Below are 17,818 nucleotides of genomic sequence, written 5' to 3' on the forward strand. Positions count from 1 at the left end.
TCTTTTCGGCCAACCTTCTAGGGCTAAACGGAAAGCAGGTCATTCTCGTCTAGGGTGGGAGGATGTCATAAGGAAAGATTTAAGGGAAATGGGAAACTCCTGGGAAGATGTAAAGAGGAAGCCTTTGGGTAGATTGGGATGGGGAAGGAGCGTGCGTAGCTCTCTCGGCCTAATGCGGCTTGGAACTGCAGTAAGATGTTAGTAGTAGTAGTAGTAGTAAAATGGTCCTTTCTGTAATTTTTTGGCAAAAACAAGTAATGTTTGCAAAAACAGCAAAAACGGCAACAACAACGAACTACTGAGTGAAAATTCTGGGATAGGCAATAGATTTAAAACTATCGAATATTTGATTTGAAAACTGAAAAAAAATAGGTTTTTTCCACTTTCAGAGGCCATAATTCCGCATGGTGGCTTATTCGTTTCTAAAGATACACGCAGTCGGTACGAAACAAACGGTTAACATAGATAATTATTATAATAGTTTTTTTAATTTTTTATTTTATTTTAGGCGTTATAAAATTATGTATAGTGGTGTATAGTTGTGCTGCAGGAGACCATTGCATCTTTTTTATGGGGGGGGGGGGGCTGAAGCCTGAAAAATTGCAGTTTTATGCCCAAATTTCTAACTTTCGTTGAATATTTAGGTAAATATATAGTAAAAGTTATGGGAATGTAGAATTTAATCTCTGATCCTCCCTCATTTCGAGAAATTTTTTTGGACTTAGCCTGTACCTTGAGTCCTGCAGGGTCATAGCTCCCTTCTTGCTTCAGAAATATTTTAAGTGTAACATAAAAAGTTACATTCATATGCTTAACTGCACAAAAAGGAAAGAGATGGGGAGGCGTCGTGAGTGCCACCAGCAAATTTTATGGGGGTGAGGGCTGGGGGGGGGGGTTAAGTGATATCTGAAGCTTTGTTTTTTACTGTATTAAAATGTGAATTGTCCCGTTTTCCTGCTTTTAAACACTTTTTAATGTCTTTTTTCCCTTGTGGAAGAAGAGGTGTATTGCTCTTCTGGTTACCCAGTTGGTGTCCTTAGAGGACTTTTCTGTAAAAAGTGATTTATTCGAAGAACTCCTAGTTAAAGCCGTGAAAAGGATGCCCTAGAATTCATCTTTGGTATTACAGGTATTTCTTTCTTTTTTTATTTCTTATTCAGATTTCTAAAATAAGCATTTTTGTTATTACTCTCGCAAACATTTTCTATTCCCCCCCCCCTTGAAAAAGATCACGCGTACATGCCTCCCGAAACAAATACGCAATCCATAAGAAATGAACCCTTATTATGGAAGGTTTAGCCACTAGGTGTATTTGCTTAACTAAAATGTGCTTTCAGTAATGTGCTTTCAGTAAAAATGTGCTCTATAAGTTTGATGTAAAGGAGGAGGGGCTAAGTAAGGGGAAGCCCGCAACATATGCAGAATAGTTTTGGTTCGTTTTAAGTTTTAATGTCACTCTTGGCTTTGATTCGAATTTTTTATTCATTATTTAATAATCTTATAGGAATGGCAGTACAAGCGATGGATTTACTAATGTAGGCTATGATATGACTATAGGAGACACTGAATACTATGCATCAAGCCTTGATGAAAAAATCCTTGTTGAAGCTTGTAAAAGGTAAGTAGCCTTTAGAGATATAGTAATGCATTATTTCAATAACAACGACTTATTTGATAATAGTGATAATTTAATTATAATAACTATTTGATTTAATAAATAGTAATCAACTAAAAATGTCATTATTAATTTGATAAATAACTTATTTAATACAATGAATCAACACTTCAATTATTTTTGCTTTCCCCCAGTTATTAGTAAGAATTCCCTAGAGCTCTCCCGGAGCTAGTGAAATCGTGCTCAGAAATAAGTTTCCTACTGAAAAATAGCTTCTCTGCCATAATAAGCGTACAAAATGCATCTCAGTTTTTTTTTTTTTTTTTTTTTTTTTTTTTTTTTGCTCTGATATTATATGATCACCAAGAATGAAGTATGGCCCTATAAACTATAATATATGGCAATAAAATAAAAGTGGGCCGCAAAATATGGTGCTCTTCACCTCAAGCACACACGCAAAAATGTGTTTATAAGAGGGCAGGCAAATAGAAAGGAAAAACAACAAATGGGCAAGTTTATTTGGAAATCATAGATGATAAAGAGACGAATCGAAAAACGAAACTCCGTACGTGGAGTGAGGTTCGAAGGCTCTATCCGGAATTTTCTGTGATATTGTACGTTTATTTTTGCCAGAGAACACGAATTCAAATTTTTTTTTTTCATATGATACCTTTTTAGGTGACTATTTTGTTTATTTTTGGGGTATCAAAAAGTGTCTTGGTGGCATTCGTGAGTATCTGAAACGGCTTTGTGTGAGACTCTTATGTGTTTTGATATTAATTTTTGGCTATTATTTGTTGATTGAATTTGAGCCAAATTTACTTTTTGGCTTGCCGACCAATGGTCCGCGTAGTGTGGATACGGATCCTCTGGTTCTCTGCCTTTGGTCAAGCGCGCTATGCGTGGTTGGTAGCAACTCATCAGACGCTTCTTGTGTTTTTTCTCCAGATTTCTCCAGACACCCATTTGGAGCTATGTTGACTCCGTCTGAGCTTGCAGAGTAACACCGCTAACTCCCGTCCCAAACTAAATAACCAGCGACATTGGGACTTGAAAACTTGCTCCAAAGGACACTCAGGCAATAAAGAGTTGGTTTTTCCAGAAAAAAATAAAAAGATTAATCTGCCAAATTTTTTGTGCTTAATTTTGTTGGTTTGACGATTGTGACGTATTTTTGTCATCCGCTCACAATATCCCTTAAGGAAATGCAATTTCTGGAGAGATAGATAACCCTGTTTTCTAAAAACCTGATTTGTTTTCAAACGAATCAGATTTTGTAGAAGAGTGAAAAGCAAAATGCCAAGCCAGCAAAAAGAACGAAAAGGTGACTTTTGAATATTGTTTATAAGTAAACTCTATGTTCCTCTGTTATGAATAGTTTGTTATGATTTTCAGGATGAGAATTCTTTTCCTTGGACAACAAGAAGATAAACTGAGAATTTCATTGAAAGGACAGACAGTTTATTACAAAAAACTGCATATGATGAGTCATGGCTCTGGTAAGCTTCACCTAAAATACTTAATTATAAAACCATTTTTTACGTTTTTTTTTCATTTACCCCTTACCAACCTTTTTTTTCTTTTTTTCACTTGTTTGGATCCTTGAATAAATTCTAGTCACTGTGTTTTTTTATATTCTTTTTGAATTAACGAAATACGTTTCAAGAGCTATTTTACAAAAAAAAGAATTTACAGGCAATGCTAAATTGTGTCTTTAAAATGATTTAGGCCCCTTTCCCACTGAAATCTCAAGATACGAGTTTCACCTTAATGTACTATGTTGTTCTTTTATTTATCCGATTTGTGTCTTTCTATAACTGACCCCCGTGTCCCCTCCAAAATGAATATATGTGATCCTATCTGGCTAAACTAATGTCAGAGCTTTTAATTGCTTCATTTCTTAATTAAATTAAAATTAATACATCTGGGTACGAAATTCAGTTCACAAAGAGATATAAGGCTGAATTTTCATGTTTAGTCTTAATCTGAACATGGTCCCGCTTTCCTAAGCCAAAACCTAGACATCATAGGCAGCGCGCTAGCGCTGCCTAAGTTAAAAACGATGTGGGCAACACATCCAATCAATATTGTGGGACAGTCATTTTGTTCAACGTAGTTGATTTCAAGATAGAAAATCTGTCTTTGAGGAGAACACTCTACCACATCCCTCAGGGAAAGTGTTTTAAGTTATTCCCTGAGGGCATATAAGAACAAAGTTGGTATAATGTATTATTTACTTTTTCTTTTTTTTAGTGCAGGGCACTTCATATGGAAGGGGTCGTCATAGAAACTTCAAAAGGGGCTCATTCGATTGGAAATTGAAAGTTATAGTACCGCTTTTTATTGTAAAAAGGGACTGGAGGGCAACTAGCCCGCCCCCCCCCCCCCCCCCGCCCATCATTCCCCCAAACACATCCAATCAAAATTTCGAGATAGCCATTTTGTTCAGCGTAGTTGATTTCCAAATAGAAAATATGTTATTGAGGAGGACACTCCCTCACAACCCTCAGGGCAAGGGTTTTAAGTTATGCCCTGGGGGCATATAAGGTTTTATAGAAGGAGTTGTCGTAGAAACTTCAAAACAGGCGCATTCGATTGGAAATTCGAAGGGCCAGTACCCTTTTTAATAGTCAAAAGTGATTTTAGGGCAACTAGCCCCCCCCCCCACGCCCATCATTCTCCCAAACAAATCCAATCAAAATTTTGAGATAGCCATTTTGTTTAGCGTAATTGATATCCAGATAGGAAATATATTTTTGAGGAGGACACTCCCCCATAACGCTCAGGGCAAGGGTTTTAAGTTATGCCCTGAGTGCATATAAGATTTTTATAGAAGGCGTTGTGGTAGAAACTTCAAAAAAGGCTCATTCGATTGGAAATTCAAAGGGCTAGTGCCCTTTTTAATAGTCGAAAGTGATTGGAGGCAACTAGTCCCCCCCCACGCCCATCATTCCCCCAAACACATCCAATAAAAATTTTGAGATAGCCATTTTGTTGAGCGTAGTTGATTTCCAGATAGAAAATATATTTTTGAGGAGGACACTCCCCCAAAACCCTCAGGACAAAGATTATAAGTTATGCCCTGGGGGTATATAAGGTCTTTTATTGAAATCTTTGTCGTAGAAACTTGAAAAAGGGTTCATTCGATTTGAAATTCAAAGGGCTGGTACCCTTTTTAAAATTCGAAAATGATTTGAGGGCAACTAACCCCCCTCTCACGCCCACCTTTTCCCCAACCACATACAATCAAAATTTTTAGATAGCCATTTTATTCAACGCAGTGTTTAGCTTTGGAAATTAGGTATTTAAGGATGACCACCCCTCCCCCCACAACCCCCAGGGCAAGGGGTATAAGTTATGCCCTGGGGGCATATAATGTTTTCTATGAAAGGCAACTTCCCTCCCCCCCCCACGCTCATCATTCCCCCAAACACATCCAATCAAAATTTTGAGATACCCATTTTGTTCAGCGTAGTTGATTTCCAGATAGAAAATATGTTTTTGAGGAGGACACTCCCCCACAATCCTCAGGGCAAGGGTTTTAAGTTATGCCCTGGGGGCATATAAGGTTTTTTTTATAGAAGGTGTTGTTGTAGAAACTTCAAAAGGGACTCATTTGATTGGAAATTCAAAGGGCTAGTGCCCTTTTTGATAGTCGAAAGTAATTGGAGGGCAACTAGCCCCCCCCCCCCCGCGCCCATCTATCCCCCAAACACATCCAATCCAAATTTTGAGATAGCCATTTTGTTCAGTGTAGTGGATTTCTAGATAGAAAATATGTTTTTGAGGAGGACACTCCCCCACATCCCTCAGGGCAAGGGTTTTAAGTTATGCCCTGGGGGCATATAAGGTTTTTATAGAATGCGTTGTCATAGAAACTTCAAAACAGAATCATTTGATTGGAAATTCCAAGGGCTAGTGCCCTTTTTAATAGTCGAAAGTGATTGGAGGGCAACTACCCCCCCCCCACTCCCCACGCCCATCACTCCCCCAAACACATCCAATCAAAATTTTTAGATAACCATTTTGTTCAGTGTAGTTGATTTCCAGAGAGAAAATATGTTTTTGAGGAGGACACTCCCTCACAACCCTCAGGGCAAGGGTTTTAAGTTACGCCTTGGGGGCATATGAGGTTTTTATAGAAGGCGTTGTCGTAGAAACTTCAAAACAGGTTCATTCGATTCGAAATTTCAAAAGGCTAGTACCCTTTTCAATAGTCGAAAGTGATTGGAGGGCAACTAGCACCCCCCCCCCCCCTCCCGCGCCCGTCATTCCCCCAAACACATCTAATCAAAATTTTGAGATAGCCATTTTGTTCACCGTAGTTGATTTCTATTTAGAAAATATGGTTTTGAGGTCGACACTCCCCCACAACCTCAGGGCAAGGGTTTTAAGTTATGCCCTGGAGGCTTATAAGGTTTTTATAGAAGGCACTGTCGTAGAAATTTCAAAAAAGGCTCATTCGATTGGAAATTCAAAGGACTAGTGCCCTTTTTAATAGTCGAAAGTGATTGGAGGGCAACTAGCCGCCCCCCCCCCCCCACGCCCATTATTCTCCCAAACACATCCAATCAAAATTTTGAGATAGCCATTTTGTTCAGCGTAGTTGAACTAGCCCCCTCCACGACCATCATTCCCCCAAACAAATCCAATCAAAATTTTGAGATAGCCATTTTGTTTAGCGTAATTGATATCCAGATAGGAAATATGTTTTTGAGGAGGACACTCCCCCATAACCCTCAGGGCAAGGGTTTTAAGTTATGCCCTGAGTGCATATAAGGTTTTTATAGAAGGCGTTGTTGTAGAAACTTCAAGAAAGGCTCATTCGATTGGAAATTCAAAGGGCTAGTGCCCTTTAAATAATCGAAAGTGATTGGAGGGCAACTAGCCCCTCCACGCCCATCATTCCCCCAAACACATCCAATAAAAATTTTGAGATAGCCAGTTTGTTTAGCGTAATTGATATCCAGATAGAAAATATGTTTTTGAGGAGGACACTCCCACAAAACGCTCAGGGCAAGGGTTTTAAGTTATGCCCTGAGTGCATATAAGATTCTTATAGAAGGCGTTGTCGTAGAAACTTCAAAAAAGGCTCATACGATTGTAAATTCAAAGGGCTGGTGCTCTTTTAATAATCGAAAGTTATTTGAGGGCAACTAGCCCCCCCACGCCCATCATTTCCCCAAACACATCCAATTAAAATTTTGAGATAGCCCTTTTGTCCAGCTTAGTTGATTTCCTGATAGAAAATATATTTTTGAGGAGGACACCCCCCCACAACCCTCAGGGCAAAGATTATGAGTTATGCCCTGGGGGCATATAAGGTCTTTCATTGAAATCTTTGTCGTAGAAACTTGTAAAAGGGTTCATTCGATTTGAAATTCAAAGGACTAGTACCCTTTTTAAAAGTCGAAAATGATTGGAGGGCAACTAACCCCCCTCTCACGCCCACCTTTTCCCCAACCACATCCAATTAATATTTTTAGATAGCCATTTTATTCAACGTAGTGTAAAGCTTTGGAAATTAGGTCTTTAAGGATGACAACCCCTCCCCCCACAACGCCCAGGGCAAGGGTTGTAAGTTATGCCCTGGGGGCATATAAAGTTTTCTATGAAAGGCAACTACCCCCCCCCCACGCTCATCATTCCCCCAAATACATCCAATCAAAATTTTGAGATAGCCATTTTGTTCAGCGTAGTTGCTTTCCAGATAGAAAATATGTTTTTGAGGAGGACACTCCCCCACAACCCTCAGGGCAAGGGTTTTAAGTTGTGCCCTGGGGGCAGATAAGGTTTTTATAGAAGGTGTTGTTGTAGAAACTTCAAAAGGGACTCATTTGATTGGAAATTCAAAGGGCTAGTGCCATTTTTGATAGTCGAAAGTTATTGGAGGGCAACTAGCCCCCCCCCCCGTGCCCATCTTTCCCCCAAACACATCCAATTCAAATTTTGAGATAGCCATTTTGTTCAGTGTAGTTGATTTCTAGGTAGAAAATATGTTTTTAAGGAGGACACTCCCCCACATCCCTCAGGGCAAGGGTTTTAAGTTATGTCGTGGGGGCATATAAGGTTCTCAAAGAAGGCGTTGTCGTAGAAACTTCAAAAAAGAATCATTCGATTGGAAATTCAAAGGGCTAGTGCCCTTTTTAATAGTCGAAAATGATTCGAGGGCAACTACCCCCCCCCCGCCCCCCAGGCCCATCACTCCCCCAAACGCATCCAATCAAAATTTTGAGATAATCATTTTGTTCAGCGTAGTTGATTTCCAGAGAGAAAATATGTTTTTGAGGAGGACACTCCCCCACAACCCTCAGGGCAAGCGTTTTAAGCTACGCCTTGGGGGCATATGAGGTTTTTATAGAAGGCGTTGTCGTAGAAACTTCAAAACAGGTTCAATCGATTTGAAATTTCAAAAGGCTAGTGCCCTTTTTAATAATCAAAAGTTATTGGAGGGCAACTAGTGACCCCCCCACGCCATCATTCCCCCAAACACATCCAATCAAAATTTTGAGATAGCCATTTTGTTCAGCGTAGGCTAGTTGATTTCCAGATAGAAAATTTGTTTTTGAGGAGTACACTCCCCCACAACCCCCAGGGAAAGGGTTTTAAGTTATGCCTTGGGGCATATAAGGTTTTAATAGAAGGTGTGGTCGTAGAAACTTCAAAAGGGGCTCATTCGATTGGAAGTTCAAAGGGCTAGTGCCCTTTTCAATAGTCGAAAGTGATTGGAGGGCAACTACCCCTCCCACGCCCATTATTCCCCCAAACACATCCAATCAAAATTTTGAGATAGCCATTTTTTTCAACGTAGTTGATTTCCATTTAGAAAATATGGTTTTGAGGTTGACACTCCCCCACATCCTCAGGGCAAGGGTTTTAAGTTATGCCCTGGAGGCTTATAAGGTTTTTATAGAAGGCACTGTCGTAGAAATTTCAAAAAAGGCTCATTCGATTGGAAATTCAAAGGGCTAGTGCCCTTTTTAATATTAGAAAGTGATTGGAGGGCAACTAGCCCCCCCCCCCCCACGGCCATCATTCCCCTAAACACATCCAATCAAAATTTTGAGATAGCCATTTTGTTTAGCGTAATTGATATCCAGATAGGAAATATGTTTTGAGGAGGACACTCCCCCATAACCCTCAGGGCAAGGGTTTTAAGTTATGCCCTGAGTGCATATAAGGTTTTTATAGAAGGCGTTGTCGTAGAAACTTAAAAAAAGGCTCATTCGATTGGAAATTCAAAGGGCTAGTGCCCTTTTTAATAATCGAAAGTGATTGGAGGGTAACTAGCCCCCCCACGCCCATTATGCCCCCATACACATCCAATAAAAATTTTGAGATAGCCATTTTGTTCAGCGTAGTTGATTTCCTGATAGCAAATATATTTTTGAGGAGGACACTCCCCCACAACCCTCAGGGCAAAGATTATGAGTTATGCCCTGGGGGCATATAAGGTCTTTCATTGAAATCTTTCTCGTAGAAACTTGAAAAGGGTTCATTCGATTTGAAATTCAAAGGACTAGTACCCTTTTTAAAAGTCAAAAATGATTTGAGGGCAACTAACCCCCCTCTCACGCCCACCTTTTCCCCAACTTCATCCAATCAAAATTTTTAGATAACCATTTTATTCAACGTAGTGTAAAGCTTTGGAAATTAGGTCTTTAAGGATAACAACCCCTCCCTCCACAACCCTCAGGGCAAGGGTTGTAAGTTATGCCCTGGGGGCATATAAAGTTTTCTATGAAAGGCCACTACCCCCCCCCCACGCTCATCATTCCCCCAAATACATCCAATCAAAATTTTGAGATAGCCATTTTGTTCAGCGTAGTTGATTTCCAGATAGAAAATATGTTTTTGAGGAGGACACTCCCCCACAACACTCAGGGCAAGGGTTTTAAGTTATGCCCTGGGGGCAGATAAGGTTTTTTATAGAAGGTGTTGTTGTAGAAACTTCAAAAGGGACTCATTTGATTGGACATTCAAAGGGCTAGTGCCCTTTTTGATAGTCGAAAGTGATTGAAGGGCAACTAGCCCCCCCCCCCCCCGCGCCCATCTTTCCCCAAAACACATCCAATCCAAATTTTGAGATAGCCATTTTGTTCAGTGTAGTTGATTTCTTGATAGAAAATATATTTTTGAGGAGGACACTCCCCCAAAATCCTCAGGGCAAGGGTTTTAAGTTATGTCCTGGAGGCATATAAGGTTCTTATAGAAGGCGTTGTCGTAGAAACTTCAAAGCAGAATCATTCGATTGGAAATTCAAAGGGCTAGTGCCCTTTTTAATAGTCGAAAGTGATTGGAGGGCAACTAGCCCCCCCCCCCACCCCCACGCCCATCACTCCCCCAAACGCATCCAATCAAAATTTTGAGATAATCATTTTGTTCAGCATAGTTGATTTCCAGAGAGAAAATATGTTTTTGAGGAGGACACTTTCCCCACAACCCTCAGGGCAAGGGTTTTAAGTTACGCCTTGGGGGCATATGAGGTTTTTATAGAAGGCGTTGTCGTAGAAACTTCAAAACAGGTTCATTCGATTCGAAATATCAAAAGGCTAGTGCCCTTTTTAATAGTCAAAAGTTATTGGAGGGCAAATAGCGACCCCCCCCCCCCACGCCATCATTCCCCCAAACACATCCAATCAAAATTTTGAGATAGCCATTTTGTTCAGCGTAGGCTAGTTGATTTCCAGATAGAAAATTTGTTTTTGAGGAGGACACTCCCCCATAACCCCCAGGGAAAGGGTTTTAAGTCATGCCCTGGGGGCATATAAGGTTTTAATAGGTGTTGTCGTAGAAACTTCAAAAGGGGCTCATTTGATTGGAAGTTCAAAGGGCTAGTGCCCTTTTCAATCGTCTAAAGTGTTTGGAGGGCAACTAGCACCCCCCCCCCGCGCCCATTATTCCCCCAAACACATCCAATCAAAATTTTGAGAGAGCCATTTTGTTCACCGTAGTTGATTTCCATTTAGAAAATATGTTTTTGAGGTCGACACTCCCCCACAACCTCAGGGCAAGGGTTTTAAGTTATGCCCTGGAGGCTTATAAGATTTTTATAGAAGGCACTGTCGTAGAAATTTCAAAAAAGGCTCATTCAATTGGAAATTCAAAGGGCTAGTGCCCTTTTTAATAGTCGAAAGTGATTGGAGGGCAACTAGCCCCCCCCATGGCCATCATTCCCCCAAACACATCCAATCAAAATTTTGAGATAGCCATTTTGTTCAGCGTAGTTGAACTAGCCCCCCCCACGCCCATCATTCCCCCAAACACATCCAATAAAAATTTTGAGATAGCCATTTTGTTCACCGTAGTTGATTTCCTGATAGAAAATATATTTTTGAGGAGGACACTCCCCCACAACCCTCAGGGCAAGGATTATAAGTTATGCCCTGGGGGCATATAAGGTCTTTCATTGAAATCTTTGTCGTAGAAACTTGAAAAAGGGTTCATTCGATTTGAAATTCAAAGGACTAGTACCCTTTTTAAAAGTCGAAAATGATTTGAGGGCAACTAACCCCCCTCTCACGCCCACCTTTCCCCAACCACATCCAATCAAAATTTTTAGATAGCCATTTTATTCAACGTAGTGTAAAGCTTTGGAAATTAGGTCTTTAAGGATGACAACCCCTCCCCCCACAACCCCCAGGGCAAGGGTTGTAAGTTATGCCCTGGGGTTATATAAAGTGTTTTATGAAAGGCAACTACCCTCCCCCCCCCCCTCCACGCTCATCATCCCCCCAAACACATCCAATAAAAATTTTGAGATAGCCATTTTGTTCAGCGTAGTTGAACTAGCCCCCCCCACGCCCATCATTCCCACAAACACATCCAATAAAAATTTTGAGATAGCCATTTTGTTCAGTGTAGTTGATTTCCAGATAGAAAATATGTTTTTGAGGAGGACACTCCCCCACAACCCACAGGGCAAGGGTTTTAATTTATGCCCTGGGGGCATTTAAGGCTTTAATAGAAGACGTTGTCGTAGAAACTTCAAAAAAGGGCTCATTCGATTTGAAATTCAAAGGGCTAGTGCCCTTTTTAATAGTCGAAAGCGATTAGTGATATTTTTTTGTTGTTGTTGTTGTTTACTTGTTGCTATTGCCCTTTTTAATAGTCGAAAGTGATTAGTGATATTTTTTTGTTGTTGTTGTTTGTTGTTGTTGTCGTTTTTACTTTTATAACTTTAATAAAACAAAAAATATTAACATTTTGATTACTAAAAATCAGTATATGTAAATTAAACTGACAATGCACATTCATTTGTATTTTTTCAGTAAAGTGCAAATTTTGTTCTGACCTTGGGAAGGCATAATGGTTTTGCGCCCAACTTATGTTAATTTCTGCTCGTTTTGAGTTAGACTTGATTATTTATTGTAATTTCTGTTTGTTTTGGGTTTCATTTATTTATCAATGCTGATTTGTTGTAGTTTCACGCTTGGTAGATTATTTGATTTTATTTTTGCTCATTTTTTGTTTAATGGAGTTCTTTACTTTCCTTTGAAAAACTTATTTTGTGGAAAAAGTTTTTTTTAATTAATACCAAAATAAACGAGGTCTTGCAAGCACCACATAACAAAAAATAATCCATAAATTATAGGGTAAATTTCAAATACAAGAAATTGTGCGATAATTTAGGGAAGAAAAAGAAGATATTTTAAAATCTAATAGTGGAGAAAATTTGTATATTGGTATGCTGCACGAGCTTAACCAGGGGCGTCGTTTAGGAGGAGCAAGGAGGGGAGGCAGTTGCTCCCTCAATAATGTTGAGAAAAAATCATCATATACCCCATGCCCCTTGACTATTCGGATATGGACCCCTCTTGCCCCCCCCCCGTCCCCAGTAAAGATGCTAGAGATTCACCCTTGAGCTTAACTGTAGAGGTTGATTAAAGACAACATCCTTAGGAATCATATTTGCCTTGAAAATTGCTATATTTAATCTAAAAAGGCTTATTTCACGATTTTTACTTCAAAAAGAAATGGTATGTGTAATATTTTAATAGTACATAAATGTCTTCTTGGGATATTCATCAATCTAAATAAAAAATAGTATGTCGCTGTAAAGATCTTAGGATGATATATCATTGAAAATGGGGCGGATCCCCCCCCCCCCAGATCCGCCGCAGAAAACCCTAAATTATGTTTTCTTGGGAATGTGCTGCAGATTGCACTATTTTTATTGAATGTCGTGGATAAAACAAACTTTAATTGATTAGCTTAAACTTTGCTATCCAAACAGAAAATAAGTTTGCCTGTTATTACTCCAACCATTAGAATAGTGCCTTGTGACTATCGTTAAACCCAGAACTAAATTGATGACCTGACTAAAAAAAACTAATCGATGATGTTCGAAGAAAACCGTTTAGTCCCATTTATTGCAGAATTTCGTCTAAATGTTATTTTTGGTAAAAATCGTCTTCTTGGGACTTGCATAATCATGATTATAGACGGTTTCGTCTATGCGAAAGTTTGCTGTGCCTCTATAGATTGCCATATCTTTGAAAATACATGTTTTATGGCCTCTCTGGTTTTTGCGTAAAACCCTCATTGTTGAAAATTATCCTCTTTAAAGAATGGTCCAAGAAAATGTTGTTATTCGGAATAAACAGTGCTCTGACTTAAAAATGAGGTTATTTTACTCTTCACAAGGCTAAGATAGTATCCAGAAAAAGTGGTTTAGTTTGGGGAGAGGGAGACATGGGGTCTTGTGTCCCCCTAAATTGTATCACCTTCTGTTAGAACTTCGATTTAAGTTTATTTTTTCAGATTGACGGGGCTTGTCAGGGGTGTTTCCGCTTGATGACATTACTTGATCGTTTTTGACATAGAATAAGTATATCTGAACAGTAGCGAAAAGTGCTATATCCTCCATTAACGATTTTCGACACATATCAGTCTAGTCCTCTATTCATGACTCCGCCTTCGTGAACGCGCAATGACAAATGTTTAGCGCAATACGACGGGCTTATGGGAAACTATCACTCTGACGCAAAGGGATTTCCTCTGTCTGGGCGCTTTAATCTGTATCATTTCTAAAGAAACTTTTCGCTACTGTTCATATATACTTAAACTGTACTTTTTGCTTAGCAAAATATGTCGTCTTATGTCAGAACTTAGCTTTAAGACATTTTTATTTTAGACCGAAACTGGATGTCGTGCATATTTGTTTGCCCTGATGATACAATAACGGTGATTACCAGAGGGACTGAACCATCCTTGTTAGACAAATGCGTGAACTCTAACAGTTCAGTTGCCTCTTTGATCTACTCATATTCTACGGTAAGGTTTGTTATGCTTATAATTCATGTTAGTCTTAGACATAGTGGTAAAATGGTCCGTCTGCCTTTAAAAAATAGTTGCTTAACCTAGAAAAAATGTCTTTTAACTGTTTTCTCAAGTTGAAAAAAAGTTTATTTAACTATTTTTAGTTTCATATTCATGCCCATTGTAGTTTCTCTGAAGAAAACTTTCGAGTTAAAAAAAAAAAAAATAAGATAATATATAATTATACAATATAAAAGATAATTGATAAGATAATAATAAGATAAACTAATAATTTAACTGATTACCTAAATAACGTGAATATAAGAAATTTAGTGTTATTTTTCTGCTTTTGGGTACTCATGCGACTCTTCTTATAATTCAAGGGCAAAATTACCATTGATTAATCATAAACCCAAGCTTACGCCGAGACCGTATCCAGGTTGGGGGGGGGGGGTCTACAGGGTTTGAACCCCTACCAAATTTTTCCTGGCTCGTAGAAACGTAACAAAAATGCATATAAACAAATTTTTGATGCGATTTTTAAATTTTTCTTGTACTCCCCCTTCCGAGCAACAAAATCACGAAGAACAATAGGGAAATCTTTTCGCAATTTAGTGAAGATAATTTGAATGAATATTTCGGCCTATGTCCAAGGGCCGTCCTCTGCAAGACAAAAATATATAAAAGAAAAAAGACTCACAACAACATGCGACGAATAAAACCAAATTATTTTTTTTTCAAAGCAGTCCCAGCATCCTTACTTCAGTGAAGTTCAACCAGGACCTGGTCCTGGTTGAACTTCGCTGAAGTAAGGATGCTGGGACTGATTTGAAAAAAAAATTTGTATTTTTTGTTTTATTGGTCACATGTTGTTGTGAGTCTTTTTTCTTTTATATATTTTTGTCTTGCTGAGGACGGCCCTTGGACATAGGGCCGAAATATTTAATCAAATTATCTTCACTGTCTTGCAAAAAGATTTCCCTACTGTTCTTCGTGATTTTGTTGTTCGTTATGGAAAGGCAGTGTGGTCTTGGTCGTTTTTTTTTACTCCCCCTTCCTGCCGAAAAAAAATGCTGGATGTGCCCTTGGCTTGTACTGATACTTTTTTATAAATGGGATTTACTATGATAAAAATTAAATAAATAAATAAAGAATTATCCAGTTCGTTATCACATATACAAGAATTATAGAAATGATCTGGATAAATAGCTAAAAAAAAGCAACGATAATTCTGCCAACCATAACAATCCTTAATATTGTTATTGGAACACTAATTAATTGATTAGGTATTACATAATTGGGTACTAACGAATTAGGAATTAGGAATTAAAGGTGAACAGGCCGTTATTAGGTTACATGGAGGATATTCTAAACGCTTTGGTAGACCATTTTATTAATGTTGGCAGACAGCTTTCTTCAGTAAATGGTGCTGGTTGCTTATGCAGTTGTGAAAGTAGAGGGTAGTCACCCATCCCTCGTTTGGGTTCAGATTTCTTTTGTATGTTTTTTACTTCGTTTTTAAGAACATAGCCAGTGAAACTCAATAAAAGGAATATCTTTAAAATTTAGGCAGCGGGCTCGCTTCCCAAAATCCTGTACCCACCACTTTAGTAATAACTTGCCATACCTTCAATGAGGGTAGGCTCCCTTATGCCTCCCTTCCTCGAAGAGTCGGTCTAATCACCCTAAAGAAAGTTAAATAAAGCTTTACTTGAGTTTCGCCAACAATGCCCTCGATAAACCCAAGACAAATTTATTTTCTCTTAGTCAATTTTCCTCCTTTTGACCTCGCCTCCCTCGTTCTGCCTCAACAAAATCCCCCTTCTTAGCCCAATATAACTTACCACTGAAAGGTGTAGAAGGATTTTTTCCTGCATCTAGTTTAGACCCAGGCGCATCGATCGAACGCCGCCAACGAGAGGCCCGGTTGACCGCTGCCGAAGTGTCGCAACGGTGCCGGCGCACCGCACTCGCGCTGCCGCCGGCAGAGGCAGCGGCGTTCGGTTGACTTTGTATTAATTTTGCGGCAATTCTTTATTGCGTCAACCGCAAAGTCGGAGCTTTTATTTTCTCGTGTGGTGAAGTGTTTTGATTCTCCTGATTAGAAATCAAGCAGGCCTTACACTTTCCCCGAATTCGGGGATTTTCTCGAAAATCTGTGTTGACACCCCGAAAAAAAATTTGGTTCCCTGAATCCCCGAAAATCACCCAATCACGGTGCCACCCCTAGTGATTTATCACTAGTAACTATCCCTGCCAAATATTACTTTGTATACCATAATTCTTCACTACTATCTTGTTCGTTAATTTTCGTCTCTTGTGTTATTTAGCATATAAACCAGATAGATACAATTGTAATATACACGGTTCATATGTTGACAAGAGTATCGTCTTTATAAAATTAAATATAAAAAACAAGTTTTTTTTTTTAAACTAAAAGTAAGGAGTAGCATTAAAACTTAAAACAAACAGCAATTATTCCGTATACGAAAGGGGCTGTCCCCTCCTCAACGCCTCACTCTTTACTCTAAAGTTTATTTATTGTTTTAAAAAGTAATGGTGACAAAGAGTCAAACTTTAGCGTAAAGAGCGAGGTGTTGAGAAGGGGACAGCCCCTTTCATATACGGAATAATTGCTGCTAGTTTTAAGCTTTAATGTCGCTCCTTACTTTCAGTTAAAAAAATTAGTTTTTTATTCAATTTCTGAACTTTTTCAACAAATACAGATTCGAATTCGGCTCACCGTCCATGAAAAATTACAACAAAATTTGCATATTAGTTTTAGCAGATTTACTCCGGATATGAAGGGTTTCCTCTCCTTAATATCTTGCTCTTTACGCTAAAGCTGTTAGCACTTTCAAAAAAGCTTCCTATTATTATTAAACAGCCCCTGTGTTTCAATTTTAGTAAACAGTCAAACTTTAGTGTAAAGAATAAGGTATTGAGGAGGCGGCAACCCTTCATATATGGCATAATTTGTGTTCGTTTTTCAAATAATGCCAGTAAATCTGGCTCACCCTCTTTTAAATGTACCCCTCCCCCTCACGGAACTCCTCCGTGGAAGTTTCATCCAACGTAAAGGGCCCCCCCTTCAAATTCCCTTCAGGCAGTTCATTCCTCGCTGAGAATCCCCCCTCTTTGTAAAATGGCTTGTGGATGATTCACCCTGAAAAATTCTCCTTAGCATTTTTTCATTGGAATAAGACTTTAATCTATAATCGGTTTCTCGATCACTCCAGAAATGTCCCCTTCCGTGGAAATTATTTCCCAGAAAACAAAACGTGAGGAAAAAAGCCTCTGGATAATCCCCCCAGGACATCTCCATATAAAATTTCGCAAAGAGAATGTACGACAATTAAAAAGAATTTCGTATAGTAATTCTGTCAAAACCCCCCAGTGTAGCATTTCTCCTCCCAAAGGTATATTCTCTCCTTAGAAATCCACCGCAAGCACACCCCCACTCCCCATCCCCCACCCCCACTTCCAAAAAGTGGCTGTGTACTTCCCAATAACAAATACTATGTGTAAACAATGGGCAAAGCTCACAACTTGCAGCCCTTCCCCCGGGGACTGTGGCGGGTCATTTTACACCTAAAAACATAGTTATTAGATTTTTAGACTATGCTGACCAAAAATGGTTATCTCAAAATTTCGATCCGGTGACTTTGGGGAAAAAATGAGCATGGGAGGGGGCTTAGTTGCCCTCCAATTTTTTCGGTGACTTAAAAAGGGCACTAGAAATTTTGATTTTCGTTCGAATGAACCCTCTCGCGATATTTTAGAACCACTGGGTCGATGTGATCACCCCTGGGAAGATAAAAAACAAAAAAATAAAAACGTATCCGTGATCTTTCTTCTGGCAGAAAAAAAAATTCCACATTTTTGCATATAGGAGCTTTAAATCTCTACATTAGAGTTATCTGATACGCTGAATCTGATGGT

The 17,818-nt window shown here is 39.0% G+C and overlaps 1 protein-coding gene across 1 annotated transcript in view; it reads left to right on the plus strand.

The window, feature by feature from the left end:
* Nucleotides 1-17,818, plus strand: part of LOC148943909 (uncharacterized) — a 141,830-nt gene that overhangs the window by 91,717 nt on the left and 32,295 nt on the right. Inside the window, exons 12-14 of the mRNA XM_089101279.1 lie at nucleotides 1,505-1,618; nucleotides 3,011-3,114; nucleotides 13,752-13,891. Of these exons, the coding sequence (XP_088957405.1) occupies nucleotides 1,505-1,618; nucleotides 3,011-3,114; nucleotides 13,752-13,891 (358 nt within the window). The remainder of the gene's footprint in view (nucleotides 1-1,504; nucleotides 1,619-3,010; nucleotides 3,115-13,751; nucleotides 13,892-17,818) is intronic.

This window comes from Artemia sp. Qi Xiang Cuo, chromosome 15 (genome assembly GCF_049724085.1).
Source record: "Artemia sp. Qi Xiang Cuo chromosome 15, ASM4972408v1, whole genome shotgun sequence".
Taxonomy (NCBI): Eukaryota; Metazoa; Arthropoda; class Branchiopoda; order Anostraca; family Artemiidae; genus Artemia; species Artemia sp. Qi Xiang Cuo.